Source organism: Stegastes partitus, unplaced genomic scaffold, assembly GCF_000690725.1.
Source record: "Stegastes partitus isolate 25-593 unplaced genomic scaffold, Stegastes_partitus-1.0.2 Scaffold8, whole genome shotgun sequence".
NCBI lineage: Eukaryota > Metazoa > Chordata > Actinopteri > Pomacentridae > Stegastes > Stegastes partitus.
Genome location: NW_007577739.1, coordinates 1012356 through 1030181, shown reverse-complemented (window position 1 = coordinate 1030181; position 17826 = coordinate 1012356). Strand labels below are relative to the sequence as shown.

General features: G+C 44.7%; 1 protein-coding gene across 1 annotated transcript; it reads left to right on the top strand.

Moving 5' to 3' along the window:
* Positions 1–363: 363 nt before the first annotated feature.
* On the top strand, positions 364–12483 carry peli2 (pellino E3 ubiquitin protein ligase family member 2). The gene is made up of 6 exons (XM_008283362.1): positions 364–646; positions 5341–5470; positions 7707–7808; positions 8717–8914; positions 9138–9326; positions 9475–12483. The coding sequence occupies exons 1-6, from the start codon at positions 570–572 to the stop codon at positions 10051–10053; spliced, it is 1275 nt and encodes a 424-aa protein (XP_008281584.1). The 5' UTR covers positions 364–569; the 3' UTR covers positions 10054–12483.
* The last annotated feature ends 5343 nt before the right edge of the window (positions 12484–17826 follow it).

Here is a 17826-nt window from a genome sequence, read left to right as displayed (position 1 = left end):
ACTGGAAACTTTGCAAACATATCAGAAAAAGTATGATCCCTTTAAGAATTCCCAGATTGTACTCTTTGTTTACATAACACAAGGTGCGAACCATGGAGCCTGTGGGGTGGTGAAAAATCATGACGGTTGCACTTTGGGATCGATTGCTGTTTTTTTGGAGAATAAATCAAACGCAAATCAGTTTAAGGCGTGATTTCAATTAGTTTGAATATGTATATGTGATAGGTTTTGCCGGACATAAGGGTTTAAACACAGAGTTGTTCGAAGAGCCCCCCCTACACAAAGTAAAGAAGAAGCGAGTGGTACGTTCCGGCCCTGCTCCTCGCTGTTTTTGTATCTGCTTTAGAGCGGATTCAACCGCCAAGTAAGTTACGTTTTGCCATGTCACGCTGAGGAAGTTTGAGAAGCAGTTTATTTATAGAAAAAACTGGATTCGGGTGGGCAAACCGACACACAAGCCGCCGCGTGTGTGCGACCTGAGATGAGCGCACGTCGTTGTTTTTGACGGGAAAACCCTCGTTGTTAATTTTGGCATTAACCGTTACAGCTAAAGTGAAGCCAGAAGCCTCATGTTTTCGTCAAGCCAAGAGGAGCACTGCGCCCCGTCCAAAGACCCGGTCAAGTACGGAGAGCTGGTGGTGCTGGGGTAAGTTGAGATTTATTTATTTTTGTGGACTCATTTCTACCTGAAAAGCGAAAGAGAGTGTTTTATATTCAGACTTCACAAGAGCGCACTCGGGTCGGTAACTCGGCAACGGGACTCCCAAGTTCCCTTAAAATGAAGTTCGGTTTCTGGTCTTATGTAAGGCAAAGGTCTACTAGTACACAGGCGACGTTGTATGTATGCAGGGAAAGCGCCCAGTTTAGAAACCGACGGGCTCACGTTACTCCACAAATTTAGACACGTGCGCACTCACTAATGTGTACATTGGCGTTTCTTGGGAGTTTTTTTTTTTTTTTTTTGGTGGCGACGTTTCGTTCCCTGATAACCGGGAATAAAAAACACATCCGCACATACCAGCCCCCCATCAAATGGACTCGTCCGGGACAACTTTTAGTAACCTGGACTGAAATGAGGCTCACACTCAGCGGCTCCGGCCGGAGAAGCTCCTGCCCACCTTAAAGTTGGATTCATGGGGTTTTAGGAATTCGGAAGTAGTGATGGTCCCCCTCCCCCAGCCCCCAGGCTTCTTCCCTTTTTCTCAGTGCTATCAGTGGCTCACTGCTACACACTATGTGACTTTTCTTTCTTAGCATCCAAACACCATCCTGCAGTTTATTGTTGCATGAAGCAGCTAAAAATCACATCATCTCAACACTAAAAGTTGTTCTCTTTGCTTTACCTACTGATCAGGTAGATGTGAATCAAGTCCTCTGTGTTTTATGATATCTATGTGTGCTGTGATTTTAATACATTTCCTGGAAGACAAAGGGAACTTCTTCTACAGTTAATCTAAATCAGATTGTGTGTATCCTCGCCCACAAAGTCCCAGTAAAAGTTAGAAGACAATATTTCAAACTCTCTCAAAATCAGAGATGCAGGGAATAATCGACTGTTAAACTGCTTGCCGACTATTTTGGGTTATCGATTAATCAGTTAAAGTCATTTTTTTTGAAGGAAAAGAAGTCAAAATTCAGTGATTCCTGCTTGTTAAGCTTTATGGTTTCTTTGCTCTGTGAGAGTAAACTTGTGGACAAAGTAAGACATTTGAGGACGTCGTCTTGGGCTTTGGGATTTCAATTTTCACCATTTCTCCCTTTTTGCGGCCCAGTCACTTCTTTTTTTATTCAGGAAAATTATTCACCACCATTAAAATTATTGTTTGTTTGCGATTTTCTTCTTGGAAACTTGCGGCGTTTGTTTTCAACTTTTTTTTTGTTCTGTTTTTTTTTATACGCTTCTCAGTCAAGAAACACTTTTTGTAAGGTGGTGATGGCAATTGGAACATCTGGATAGCTTTCTTATTTCTATGTCTGTATGTGTTTGGTTAAATTTCACAATACTTGTCACTGATTTGAACATTTTATGTTGAAATACCACAGAGTCTTGAAACTTCTGTTGGTGATTTTGTACTTGGCTGGTATAGAATCACAGTGCACAAAGAAAATGGATCAATGGCACAGAGTATTAAAAGCTGATAGATAAAGCCACAGTTGTTTTCACTGATTAATCTTCTGGTTAATAAAAAAAAAACACACACGCCGCTAGTATGACATCCTTGATTCTTTCCGTTGACTCTTTTCTTTCCACGTATTCTTTTGGTAAGGTTTCAATAGCTGTTGATACTCCAACTGTCAAATTAGCACTTGTATTGCAAAATCTTAAACAGCACCTGTGTGTTGTAAAAAAAAAGTCTCGCAGTTATTGTGGCAGTAGTATATACAAGTCTCATCTTGTCACCGACTACAGCCGGTGTGGCATTTTCCATGCTGATGTCGAGCACTATTTCAAAACCACTACTGTGTTTTTTTTCCAGGGTTTCTATTCAGCAGAAATTGCATCATTCCAAACTATTTTGTTTATATTGAACTGTCCCGGGTTTTATCTGCCCCAGATGCGGGGGGGAAAACACCTGCTATGTTATCAGTGACAGGACTTCGACCATTACTGGCACTCCCTTGAAAGTTAATCAAACTCATAATTAGCACTTATGGGGGGGTTTTTGTGCTGTGTGAATTTCATTTATACGGCTTTTGTTCAAAGCTCTTGAAATGAGATGCTAATGAAGGGCATACACAGAGTGGAGTGTGGTTTTGTCCCCCTGCTCTCCACCCATGCACTCACTCATACTGCTTATTGTAAAGGACAAAAAGTGCTGACTGCTTATTACCCCAGGCTGAGCATGTGGCATGTTTGAAGCTGATACTTTTGTTCTCCTTCCTGACATAAAGACACATATGTGAATCAGATGTGACGGGTGTATAATCGCCGCCATGACATCACATCCCATTGATAAAACTGATGGTAGACAAGATAGCTGACAGCATGGAACAAAGCTTGTTTGAGCAGCAGTTCCCTCAGTGGTTTGTTGCCATGACCGTGGTGGCTCTTATTACTTGCATGGCTGCCCCATCTCTGCCGGGGCGGATTGGCGTGGTGCTGGTCAGTGAAAGGAGGAAGGGTGAAGGGGGTGAAGGGGGGGCGGCTGCATGGGTATCCTGGAACTGAAAGGATGGATTGATCAGGACTCGGCGTTTGCCTCTCCTCAGCTTCCTCTGTCCATTGTGGCCGGGAGACTAGGCCTATTGATTGAACTTTTCGCGTCTCACCATAAAGAGCTGCTCGGTGAAGGAAGTGTACAAATCAACGCAGGGGCATCTTTGGTACAGATTGTTGTGAGAAATACCAGTCGTCCATGAAGAAGAGCTTTCCTTATCTGTCTAGTGATGGTGTACAGTTCAGACTGAGTCATTTCTAGGCTGTGGCAGCGTCACCTGACCTCCGTGCCATCCTCTGTGACCCCTACAGACCACCCTTACCTCCCAGCCATGTTAATGAGTGTTACAACTACTCAGCATATCTCCTCCTTATTCTAGCCTTTCATGTTAGCATAAGAGGTAGGAGGTGCTGTTGGCTCCTTACCGCAACCCTGGAGGATAGGTGATATGCCAGTCTTCTAATCCCTGCTCCTAAGTATTGGAAGGTAAATCCGCTGTCTGTCTGGCACGGGTCAAAAGGGAAAGCGATCACAATTAGTTGGAGCGCGGCTTTAAAGAGCCTGTCCTAGCTAATGTGACGGTGGCAGTTCCTGGATGACAGAATATTGTTTCTTAATGTAATGATGAATAATTGAAAGCCTGCGCGGCAATTTTCTTACGGAGCTCGGGTTGTGTTCTGCAGTTAGAATTCATCACGGGGGGAAAACGCTAAGCTGCATGTCATCTGATTGCGCGCTTTATGCGAGACGTTGAGGCGCAGGTAGCCAGCCGATAGGCCCCCTTCAGCTGAATAGACATCCGAACAATATGTAGGCCTCTCTGGTCTTTATTTAGGTGGGAAGTTTCTAGGACATGTCTCGTCAAACTGGAGTATAGAGGTGGTGGCACACTGTTAAATTAGCATGAGAAGTGTGCTCATCAATATTTCTCTCTCATGTGGAGTTATTTTAGAATTTTTCATCAATACATTTACAATATCTGATTCGTGCAGACGTCATAGCAGCAAACTGGGCGTTTCTTTTCTTTAATTCGGCCTACCTTCTAGCTAAAGGCTTTATAGGGGAGTTGAAACCTTTTAAACACTAACACAGTTATCGGTCTGCAATCATTTTGCCATTTTACTCTTTATTTCTGTCGGTGCATTAGCTATAGTTTGTCCACAGAATCGTCCAGTGCCTCTCCATCGCTCTGTGGGTGGCTTGTCCTACAGGCCAGCTTTGTGCACTGTGCTGACTGGGACCATGTGTTTCCTTGCCTGGCCAGCCGTGTGGAGACATGAGACAGGTGGACTAGCTTGGGAGGGAGGTAGGGAGGAGCAGAAGGAGGCTCTGTTGCTTTTGTGTCCAAACAAAGAGCAGAAATGTCAGATTATGTAGCGGCCGGTAGAATCCGTTCCCTCAGGTGCCGCCGCTATGCAAACTTGAGGCTTTTAATCGAAATATTTCTGCCGATCAAAGCGTGCGCGTCCGGCGTACTGCGGTTACATGCGAGCGTGCGACAGAAGGTCTGTGTGTTGGATGGGAGTAGAGCATGGGGTGTCCCAGCTGTAGGAACCAGCTGGTGGATAGAGAGAGGACCAGTCCTACCGGAAGGGGCTTCTCCATTCACAAGGAGCAGACTGAAGGGCAGAACTGGAATCTGGTATTAAGTGATTTGGAAATCGATGCGTCTCTGGTTGTGCTGAGGCTTTGAAATTCAGATCTTTCTGTATCGGTGTATAAAACTGTGCTCGGAGTAAAAGAAAAAAAAGAAGTGTTCCAGTCGTGTGAGCCAGTTCTCCACCCAGGCTGTGTTCCCAAAGTGGTAGCAAACCTGACGTGCATCTTAAAATCTGCTCCTGCCTGGGACACGGAGCAAAAGAACAGCTGCAGTTTACACAGAGCGAGCTCGCTAAAATCACCAGCACCAGAGAGCATTATGTAATAAGAGACATTATCCAAGGTAACGCTTAGATTACTAATAGGGTGTATTAGATTGCCAGTGATGTAATGCGTGGCAAAGCTCCTTTTCAACACACATGAATGTTTCTAATTCTCCGTGTTTACTTGTTACGTGATTACAAGAATTTCGCCTGCAAATCTCATTAGACGTATCTTTGTGCAGCTACCAAAAACTGCGTACAGGAAAAATTTACCGTTTTGTTGGTTTTCTTTTTTTCCCCCTCACCCCCTTCTGTGACAGGTACAATGGCTCCCTGCCCAACGGAGATCGGGGTAGACGGAAAAGCAGATTTGCGCTATACAGGAGGACCAAAGCCAATGGTGTCAAGCCAAGCACTGTGCACATCCTCAACACACCCCAGGCCAGCAAGGTACGGAACAAAGGATGAATTAGCGATTTAATGAACAGACTCTCGGCGGGGCTGAAAAGCAGTCTGCGTTTCTTTTGATGTGTATTTTAGACAAACATGTATAACAGCATGCTGAGACAAAGGGGATTGACGGTAGGTTTAAATGTCTAGAGTTGATTTGAGTTAGATTTGTATTGTTCACAGCAGAGTAAGGGAGTGGAGTCACAGCAAAGGGAAAATCTCGAAAAACTCTCTCTTTTTTTTTTTTTCCAGAGCAGCAGCGAGTTCAGTAGCTGGTGGAACGTGCAGTATAACACTTTACAATATTGTTGGCAGACCTTAATGTTGACATTTCCACTACAATGGCTGTAGTTCCTCGCTGGGCCTCATAGCTTCTCTTTGCACCGGAGCGCCTGCCAGAAAATGCCATATCCAGTATAACATGTTTGCCTTCCTGCATTCCTGCCTTTGGGTCCCAGGCAAAACTGCTAAACAAGACAGACAGAGGGCCTGCTTACCTCTGCACCACTCGGAGGCCGATATTTCAGACATTTGCCGGGAGTTTAGCTTTCTGGCTGAAGGCCCTTCTGGTTCGGGTTACGATCACCTTGTGGAACTTGACTCCTGATATCTGCTCGGAGGTTTTTCTGTGACAGAGGCCTTTTCACGGCACAGATTGTGCATTTTTAGTTTGAACTGCAGTGGTCAATGAAACGCGGCTAAATGTTTGTGCTGCTTCACAACACAGCGAGTTTGAAGAAATACTGTTTCACTGGATGTGGCTGTTTTTACTGCCGAGCACAACGGAGCGCCGAGTGCCATGCAGAGAATTAGTCACAGGCTGTTTCAGCGATGGGAACTGCTGTGACCTTTTTCCCCTTCCACCACCGTGTTCCTCGCCGCCACCCTGTTACCAGGCCTGGGATCAGGGGGGGTGAGCTCAGGAGGAAGCTGTCGCAGTAGGCCGACCCTCTGCTCCCAGTCGCACACGGTCAAAAATAGCTTTTTCCTTAAGAGACAAGCAGGCTGGTGAACTTGATGTGAAGAGAGGGGAAGATTGAATATTTAAATCACAGAAATGAAACGAGCCATCTCCTCCTTTTCTACAGCAGTCCCCAACCCACTCTTGCTCCCTCACAGTGCAGCATACGAATGAACTGAGAATGCTCCGTGGCTAAGAGGGAACGCTCACGTGTCTGTGCACACGCTGGTGTTCATGACAGATAATGAGGAGCTCCCATGATGCCACTGCCAGCCATTCCTATTCAAAATGTTTTAATATTGACTCCTTCAATTCGTGGTGGTGGTGGGGGAATGTTTTGGGGGCGTGGTGTATATATATAAAAATATATCTTTGTGTTCGGCGTGTGTGTGTGTGAACTCCGTTTAGCCGTCGAACAGGTGGGGCACCATTTGTTTGTAGCAGCGCTGTCGAGACAAGACTGCATGTGATGATGACATTTGTCCCCGTCTGTCTCTGATGTTACAGCAGAGCGTGGCAGCTCCGATGACCCACTTTCTCTCTCTCCCTCTTTCCCTCTTGCACGTGACAGAGAGGAGGGGGATGTTTGGGAAATGGAATTTGCAGATTAGAGCAGGATGATAGTGGCATGTGGTAAAAGTGTTGATGAGAGCCGGGGCCCGGGCTTTAAGGCGGCCGACGGAGGCTGTTCAGCCGGTGGACGGGCCCGTGTTAACCGAGGCCACTGGGCAGTTTACGGTCGCCGTCACGAGAGTGTGACTTTACATGCTTCTCTCTGTTCCCCTTCCAGAATTTCCTACCGCAGACCTTTGGTTTTAGGTAACACGACGAAGAAATTACGCAATAAACCAGATTGTATGAGAGGTAAAAGAAAAGCCTGTTACATTTTGTTCTCATAAGTTAGAGGGGACATACATATATTTTCCAGCCAGCCAGTGTTGAATCTTCGGATGTGACTCATCAATTGAGAGCCATGTGTTTTAATAATGGGCTTGTTTTGGCCCTAGTCTTTAATTTAGCCTCACCAGAGAGGCAGTGATTGTGTAAGCCACTTTTTAATGCAGTTCCTGTTTGTGAACCTTTGGCACTCTCAGATCCGGTGTTAAAGCCACAAACCGAGACATCAAAGCTTTTCCCCCCCGACTTCGCTAAAATAATGAAACGCTGCTTTGTTGTTGTGTGCGTGTACTTTAACAGCTCAAGATATAAATTTGTTGGTGTTCAAATTACGGTATCGCCAGCATGTTATTTATGAGTTGCTTGTCGCGTTTTCAGGCCGTGAACTGCAAAGGCCAACACAGCATCTCCTACACGCTGTCCAGGAACCAGACGGTGGTGGTGGAGTACAGCCATGACAAAGACACGGACATGTTTCAGGTAAAAGGCAGTTCAGGTACGCTGTGAGCTGTTTGGATGACCTGTTGGAGCCTTTGTGTTTGATTCAGATCACTACAAACCAGATCCAGAGCTGAGGGGGACGCATTCACGGTCAAATCTACAATCTAGCTCAATACTACACACGGTGGAGATCAAAACCTCACATTTAAGAAACTCAGTCAGTGTTTTGCATAATCCAAATTGCTGCCATTGTATTTTCTGTTGATTTTTCTAATGACTGTCCAAACTTTTGCAGTAAATCACAACAGCTGTGCCTTTAAAGTCTGTTGTTTTCTCCTCCTCGACCGTAGACGTTAGCGGGGAGCCCATGTGCCCCCGTGTGCGCCGTCAGCCGCTCCGTCTGTAGCATTAATCTGAACGTACAGCAGGGCGACGGTGACAAGAGGGAAGTTAGCAGCGCAGACACGTGCTTCACATTCAGCCCAGTATTGTGTCCATGTGTGTTTGGACAACACTGGAATAACACACACAGCAGAGAAGGGGAAACCGTTTACAAAAAAAAACGGTCTTCAGGGCAAGAAGCTGGGGAGAAAAAAGAGGAAATGAAAGAGGAAATGCTTATTTTTACCTCTGTTTGTTCAGCTTGAGAATTGTCTCAGTGTTGGAGTTTGTGGTCTTATTAAAACTAATCTTATTAATACATATACATATTAGAGGAACATAATGTGCTTAACAAAATGTGCAATGTCTCTACATTTCTGGCCACACACAGAGCGGCGTGGTTTTGATTTTGCAGCATTAAAATCCAAGCTGCCCCAAATTGGCGAAGCTCAGCTGCCAGAACAGTTCACACATCTGCAGGGAATTAGGAGCGTCCTCATCTATACCAGTGTGCTGATCACAAGAAACTGATTAACAGCATAATATTGATTAACATTGTTCTGTAGATTGGCCGTTCCACTGAGAGTCCCATAGACTTTGTGGTCACCGACACCATAGCAGGAGGCCAAGAAGGAGAGGAGACTCCAATCACGCAGAGCACCATCTCCCGCTTTGCCTGCCGAGTTGTCTGCGAGCGCAACCCTCCCTTCACCGCTCGCATCTATGCAGCTGGGTTTGACTCTTCCAAAAACATCTTCCTTGGGGTAATTACTAGTCAGTGTACCGTGGTGGTTATCCAGTATCTCTACTTACGCTGCTTTTTGAAAAGTCAGATTATATGTCTAGTTTCTAATGCTGTCAGATCTATAAATTATAACCAGATAAAGGAATTAACTTTTTTTTCCTCACATGCAGCGTTATGTGAAAAGCAGAATGCCACACAGCACATCAGTTTGCGTCATCATCTATGCTCTGTCTCGCCTCCAGGAAAAAGCTGCTAAATGGAAAAACCCTGACGGTCACATGGACGGCCTGACGACCAATGGCGTGCTGGTAATGCACCCTAAGGGTGGGTTCACGGAAGAGTCGAAGCCCGGCGTGTGGAGAGAGATCTCTGTTTGTGGGGATGTTTACACGCTGAGAGAGACTCGCTCAGCACAGACCCCAGGCAAACTGGTCAGTATCTCCAAGTGTCACTGTGGCATGACAGAAGCACAGCGGAGCATTCAGCAGACGTTTCATCGTTGAACAGAGTGTGTTTAGCAAATTATTATGTCTTAGGCACGTAAAACTAAATGTACATCGCCTCTGTCACCCTCCTCAGGTGGAGAATGAGAGTAACATCCTGCAGGACGGCTCCCTGGTGGATCTATGTGGAGCCACTCTGCTGTGGCGCACTGCAGAAGGCCTCTTCCACACTCCCACCCAGAAGCACCTGGAGGCTCTCAGGCAGGAGATCAACGCAGCGCGGCCTCAGTGCCCCGTCGGTCTCAACACGCTTGCCTTCCCCAGCATGCAACGCAGCCGCGCCCTCTCATCCCTGGAGGACAAGCAGCCCTGGGTCTACTTGGCGTGTGGCCACGTGCACGGCTACCACAACTGGGGCCACCGCTCGGAGCAGGAGCCCAACACTCAGCGCGAGTGTCCCATGTGCCGGGTGGTGGGGCCCTACGTTCCGCTGTGGTTGGGCTGCGAACCGGCCTTCTACGTGGACACAGGTGCGCCCACGCATGCCTTCGTGCCGTGTGGACACGTGTGCTCGGAGAAGTCCGTCAAGTACTGGGCGGAGATCCCTCTGCCCCACGGCACCCACGCCTTCCACGCCGCCTGCCCCTTCTGTGCCACCCAGCTCAGCCTCACTCAGGGTTGTTCCAAGCTAATCTTCCAGGGCCCAGTGGACTGAGCTGGAGGGTCCTGCTCTGGCAGAGAAGATTAAACAGGAAGGCCAACATGCTGTGAAACTGTTCAGATTATTTTGTGCTTTCTTTTGTTCATGTAAGCCAGCTGTGGAAAGGAGTAAGTCTTTTCTTCTGGTCATATACTGTGGATTCTGCACAACAGAGAGCCATTACAGATTGTTCAGGGCCTTTTGTGGCTGTTTGGATGGCCACTGTGGGATACAGAGACGTGGAGCACACTGGACCACAAATGCATGGCTCCTCCAGAATGAAATACTGTTTTAGCTGTCCTGCCAACCGACCACTTTAAACAAGGCTCCGGCGCTGGGCTGTTTAAACGACAATGCCTGCTGGTTTTCCATCAGATGGCTGTAAAAGTAAGGTCGCGGAAGGAATGAACTGATTTCGCTCATGAATCAGACTGAACCAAACAACAGTGAGCAGGTGTAGTTGGATCTGTTGGGGAAAGAAAGAGGGGGCCGGGGTTTATTGTTGAGTTCCCGGTGGGCCCGAGACAGAGTTTTTACAGAGCCAGACAGCTGGACTGTTGGCTGGGAGAAAAGCCAGGAGAAACTTGGGGGTTTAATGGCTAACTAGTTAAATGGTCCCCGTTGGCCTCTTGGCCCTTAACCCGTAATGGCATCCAAATCATGTAGCTCTCCGGAGGTGGCTTCCATTCGCCCGACAAACTTCGAGGGAGGGGACAAAGACTTTTTCGTGTACAGAGATCTAATCCAGTGCCTCAAATCCCAGTTAAGTATGGGAATATTTTTCATAGATGACAAAAGATATTTTGTTGAAGGTAAAGAGAGAGAGATAGTTTTGCATACAGAAGACGCAAGGAGACGACGACCCCCCCGTGGATTTAGACTCGAGAGGTATTTTACTACACTGAGGCCCTTGTACTGTTTTGTAATGCAAATGTTAATATATTTTTCTCCTGCATATATAATGTGTGTGTGCGAATGCTTGAGTGTATGCGTGATTGCGTGTGTGTGTGTGTGTGTGTGTGGGTTGGACTGTGTGGGTGCCCCGGGGCGGTTTAAATCGCCCTGCATCATTTCACCCCCCTCCTCCAATCCCCCTTTTCTATGATCTCGCCCACCACCCAAAACGCTACCAGAGAGAACACAGGAACTAAAACAAGGTCGCAGGGTTTTTTTTTTTTTACAATGAATGTACTGAAATACATTGACTCTCCTCGCCGGCGGTGCTCCAGTTATACGACTCGCTTCCTCCATAGCTGGGCCTGCTACAGGTAAGGCCTGTTTGCAGTTAAACGCAGCACTGAAGCTGTAAAAAAAACCCACATGCGTCGGCCACACCTGCGCGCTAGCTAGCCGCGTCCCTGCCCCACACACACACATGTACTGTATTCAATCAACACTGTTGTTAGCTTTATCCCACGCTGGGTCTGATCCAATGATTTGTCGAACCTGGGCACAGTCTCAGCAGCATCCAGAGATTATACCAAATATACGGAGGAGCTGTTCTCTCGCCATGTGAGCAACGTAACGGCCACTCTCTCTCTCTCTCTCTCTTTCTCTTTCTCTTTTCTCCAATCCAAAGTGTTTCCGTAAACAATCCTAAACCCAAACTGCTGCTATGGTGGAATGTTGACAGCTCCGGATTACGGTCGAGGCTGCTCAGTAGCTCCACGAGAACAATGATACGATCGCACCCCATGCCAAATTTGGTGAGTTCCATTGTGTGTGGATGAGTCAAGTTGTCCACAGCAAAGTAGCAGATGAATTGAAACTAAAGAATCTGGGACGAATCAGTGCATTCTTCTTCTTCTTCTGCGATGTTCGCTCACCAGACTGTGCCCACATGTAGAGGGTAGCCTCTAACTTATCGATTATAATAGCGAGGATTAAAATTCCGACACGTCCAGGGTGACGTTCCTTTTATAGTGTTTCAAATGTTCTATGATTTATAAAACTCTAAAGGTAAAATCCACCTTGATTAAGGGCTCCCAGACTCCACAGAAAAAGATGTGATTTTCTGAGCAGTGGTGGACGACTGGGATATTTTTTTTTTCTCCTTTTTGGTTCCTTCCTAAGAGAAACATACTTTGCATTCTTAAAAATGTCAGCAGCATTAAACACTTCCCCTCCCGCCGCAAAATCGCTGGACTTGTGCACACTTTGTGTAACTGCCGTGCAGCAGGGTCACATACTGTAGAGCAGCATTCCCTCCTCCTCCTCACACGTTCAGCTCCGACACTGTGCCCGTTGCTTCAGACCGTGTTCTGTAACAGCTGCAGAGTAGCTGCCTCAAACATTCCTCCTCGGTAAACATGGGTGGGGCCCGCAGTTCACCCAAGGGCTTGTTCTATGATTTTGTCTCCTACAGGAACTCTGTGCACAAGCCATAGAACGCACTGATGCTCCCGATGCCTCCTTTGCAAAGAATAAAATATTTTTTAAAAATGCGCTGCTGCATCTCTCTCTGTCTCTCTCTCTGTCTGACAGTTTACATCTCATACTTGTGGGTAACGTTCAGGGACTCGAGGCCATTTTTTAAACGATCCACTGATTTGAAGAGTGTGTGCAGTTGATGAGGATTTGTTGGCTTTTCTGCCTTTGAACTCCAGATGTCTCAGCTGTGTTCACACAAGCAGCACAGCAGCAGCAGCAGCAGCAATGTTTAATCACAGTTACACATGTGTTTCATCATTCCTCTGTATGAGCATTTCTCTGCTATCTTGGTTGCCAAAATGGCTCTGAGTTTTGATAGCTCTATCAGTGTTTTTTTTCTCTTTTTTTAGATAAGGCAAAGAATTTTCTTGAAGTCTGTTTTACTCACATGTTATGTTCTATCTTATCATCTTAATATTTGCCATAGAGAATGACTGCATGAGAAACACCAGGGTGTAGTTCGTCGCTGTAGCCACAGGAGGGCACTATTTCCTCAACAATAGAGCTGCTGGAAAGATGCCCATCCAACCAGTGAGCCTGCAGCATCCAATAGCTAAAAAAAAGGGGGGCAAAGAAATGAAAGTTTGATGTTTATTATCAAAAAGACTACATATAAATACATCACAACTACATGTGAAACAACTGAATTATCTAAATTGGCACGCCTATAGATGGCTGGAAATCCTCTGTATGTGCAATTAGGCGTCCACAGGAGATGTATGTAGGCTATATATTTAACATTTCCACTGATTAATCTTTTACATTACATGTTTTTTTTTTTTTTGCGTCTACAGTCAAATTAATTACAATGTTCTTTTATTTCCTATCTAAATCCTGGCACGGCACATACAAATTTCCTGGAAGATACGCGCAGTTGTGTGCAATTTTTAGCTTTTATTTTTATGCGCATGCAAAAAAAAAAAAAGAGAGAAAACATTGTACGGCGATGACGATGATGACATTTTCCATCATTCGCATGTGACTTCATCTTCTCTATAATAAGGGCGCATGAAAGGGATTTAAATACATAACATGTCAGTTAGGCACTGGGAGAGGAATGGAGCTGTGGGATGCCATGCTTCCTAATTAACATTTCTGCAGTAGATGTGAAATGGGTTCATATGTCTGCACACTTGCCTGTTTTTCTGAATGACAGAAGAGACACTGAAGGTGACAGCATGCTAATTTTGAGATCACTCGGTGGCTCCCCTGCCTTAAGCAGGGCAGGGTTATGCAAATAAAGTGGAATGATACTTCTTTTTTTCTTTTTTTTTTTCTTGAACCAGTTTCCTGGATGAGAAAGTAAGGTTCATGCTGCTCTTTATAATAAATTTACAGAAGCCATAGTTCTCTTATCATCACCTTTTGAATCCTAATTAACTTCTAACAGCCACAGAACTTCATTTAAATGGATCATATTTGAGCTGCGTTACAATCGTCATGCAAAGTTCCTGTTTGATAAATAAACAGAACGGCTGACCAACAGAAAGCTCATCATCTTGTTCGTTTAATTAGAATTTATCAGGAAAATGGTGCACGAGACACACACAGGTGTTCTGTGGAGAGAGTCGAGGACTGAGGTAATACATTTATAAAGTGTAAACTCAAAAAGAGAATCACCAAAAACAAAGCAGGAAAGGCAGAAATGATCCACCTTTTAATTTCTACACTCATTCAAAAATGCTGCAGCATCAGGATTCTAGATATTTTTTTGTAAAGTTTGAAAACCTCCCCCCAGAGTAACAGAAAACGTTCTAAAAAGGTTTTTCACAGACTGCTCGAAGAGTAAACTGACCTTCATGCATGGAATTGGTGGAGTGTCCCTTTAAGGAGAAGTCTTAAGAGGAGGAAACTGCACAGTGACAGTAATGAAATAGCGTTTGTTTGCTTCACAGTGTTATTGGTTCATGTCCTCCATTAGTCAAGTCAAGCCTCCAGTATTTAAATAGCACATTTAAAACAACAGACATCGAACCAAAGAGCTTTCCAACAGAGAAATAGGATTAACTTTACACATTTAGCAGACTAATTTTAAATATGAAGGTTAAGACCTTGCAATAATAAACATTATACTAAATTACCAGACTCATTATAACAGCTGGATGACGACAGTCGTCAGGAAACTACTGAAAGCATTTAAACACAAAACAGAAAACAGTGACTGAGCCGTTTTCTGGGATATTTTACCTGCCAGCAGCGTGTAGGTTGAAACGAGACGAGCACCAGCTGTCTGTCACCCAGCTGTCAGACAGCAGAACCCTCCCTCCATCCGGTCCAATTCAAAGGGTCCAGCCTGAGCTTTGTGTGTTTTCTTTGCGGCCCGTCTGCCCTGAGACCTAACATGTGAAATGCCACAGGTGGCTGCAGGCTGTGCGCCAAGCTACCGGCAGGACACCTGAGCTGGCAAGTTGAAGGCTGTGATATTTACCTCAATTACCCAGCGTGCAACTGAAGCAAATTATATGCAGATCATCATCTGTAAATAAGCGATAGTGCTCTTCCCCTCGTGTAAATTAAGTAGCAGCACATACGACCCTCAGAAGCAAACACAAGGCACATTTGTCTCCCTGGTTTTTTAATAGTAAACTTGGCAGTTGTTTTAGTTGTTTTTTTTTTTAATATCTTCTGGCAAATTGGACCGCCACAGCACGGCGGCGCACGCTGGACGTTAATTCCTCACTCTTTCCATCGTGTGAGGTTAGCTGCTATTTGTTGTGGAGGCTTGTTTTGCTCACCTGCGCTGATACCTGGCTTCACCCGGGCCCAAGGTCAAACAGCTCACACCGGACTCTCACTTTTGATTCCCCGCAATTTGAATTGTCAAACAAAATCATGGCACTTTTTTCCTTTTCCCGTATTTTCCTGCTTTAGCTTGCAGCCGGCTCCGTAGCACTACACAATTCAAAGCTGTATGCAGTGCAGTTTGAAGAGGATTATGATTATATCAGGCCTATTTACTATTTCATGTGGCTCTTGATGATACTTTGTACTCAGCCTACTCAGCTTATTACTTTCTCAATGAATAACAAATGAGTTGTCAAATAAAAGGCAAATAAACACAGGCTAAAGAGAAGCTGATACAAATATTTTATTAGAACATATGTGGGGAAAATAGGTTTGGAAAATCAAGCATTAAATTCCAACGTTAAACTGGGGCAGCAGAGTTTGCCTCCTTGAGCACCTCCTGCCCTTTTTTTTTTTTCCTCTCTTTGGCTCTTATGGAGGCACATGTGGCGTCTTGCCTACTCATCCAAACAAGAGGACAAATTACTTTAATTATGGAGTAATTGCAGAGTCTTGTGTTAATTAAATCTTTATCAGTTCAAGTAAGTGGATTGCTCCCACATGGAAACCATGCAGCGACGTGCTGGCTTGCTCTCCCCCCCACCTCCTCCTCTTCCTCCTGCTCTGTCTAAATTTTCAGTCTGAGACCATCTTTTATTCACAGTCTCACCCGACTCTCCATCACGCTCACCCCTGGGTCTCACGCTGAAATGATTGGGATTAGCATGATTTGGGGAAGGGGGCTGTTTTAGCAACTCCGTCAGTAGCCAGCTGTTTCTGAAAAATACCATAACAAACATGATAGCGGCGGCGTGAGGGAGTGTCCTCCGCTGGAAAATGAGATACAAGATTTATCTTAGGTTCCTGGTGTTTGACAAAATTGAATCCTCTCATTTTAATTGCTCTCGACTAGGTGTGCTGCTGCAGGCGATGGAAACAGGAGCTCTGTATGCTGTCCCTTGTTCTCCACAGACTATTATGCTCCATTGTGCAAAATGCCGATTATGATTTGCTTTATCCTTGTCATCTATCTTATTTAGGATCATTTAGGTAGCCACATGTTACAAAGGAACAGCAGTCCGCCCTGTTATTATGTGCGTTTGAGTCCCCTGCTTCTTGTAATGAGAACAGGATCACAGAAGAGAATTAATCTTTGAAGACTTAGTCTCTGGTTCAAGGCCTCGCTACATGTACGTTTTAGAGGAAATGCTGTTGTTGTGTTCGCTTCTGTTTGAGGAACACTGACGCTTGACGTGTCTTACAGCTTTTACTTTTGGCAGTGACAGTTTAGCATCATATGAAGAAGAAAACTAAGTGAAGAATTAAGTATATTACCAGGTTATTGTACATTTTATTACAATATTTATGTGCACTTGTTGTAGTGCCAGTAAAACTAAATTATTTTCACCCCCTACTGTAGCCTGACTGATTCTTTTAAAAACCTCTTTCAGGTGATGAAAACATTTATATTTTTAGCATTGTTAATGCACTAATTAGCTATAGGGGACTTTAAGAACTGAAACGTACCAATGGTTTCATATGGAACAAGCTCAGAGATCCAATCCTGTCACCTTCTAGCACTGAGCTGTCTGGCATCATTGTTTCAGATCTGGTTTCTGGGTTGTAGTGGCTGAATGACTCCAATATTACAGCTTGCCATTTTATAATGTAAAGTAGTTTTACAGTGTTTGAGCATGACTGAAGCTGAGCTGGTGTGCTTGAGCTGCAGCAAGTGTGGAGTAGTGAGAATAGAAAGAGATGGGAGCTTCATAGATCTGCTCATTCTAGAGCTGTGTAGAGTTACATCTCAGTTCTTTTAATCCCTGAACCTTAAAACCTGCTGGTGGGTTAAAAAGGCCTGTCACCTTTAAAAAAAAAATACAATTAAAATCTGCAAAATTACATCATTTATCAGAACCAGAAAACAGAAGCAATCAAAGGAGCTTTCCAACAGTCCTTGAAGGAATCATGTGTGATGTGCTGCTCTGTCAGAGGAAATTAACCAAATCTCTGCTTAAAATCTTGTGAAGTCTTGTTTTTATTTTTTTATTTTTTTTACCTTCATTCAACCCTTTTTAACCCTGTGACCTCTATCTTGACCCTTGGTGAGGGTCTGGTGGATTTCAGGATTGTTCAGGAAAAGATAAAAGAAGTTTAAAGATTTTTCCTCACCGAGGTGCGAAGGAGGGAGACGGAGGAGTGGAGAATGACAAAAATAACGGAAACAATCATTCAGTATGTTTAATTGGAAACATGACGAAGACAAAATTCATGTGTCTCACAGCCTCTCTTCAAGAGTTACTTTACTTTTTTGGATGGATCTAGTTTTCTGTCAAAAACAAACAAACAAAAAAAAGGATTTGTAAAAGTAGTTTGCACCAGATTTTGCTAAAAAAAAAAAAAAGGAAGATCTGCACTGAATGCACCTGAGAAGTGAAGAGCCATTGGAGCTGTGACCAACAATCATGTGACAAACATTCAGTGACTTTTTGTTTGAACTGCAGGCTATGTTTACACAAAGCACATACGAGACCAGTATGGAAATATATTAAAGGATTTGGAAGAAAATAAACA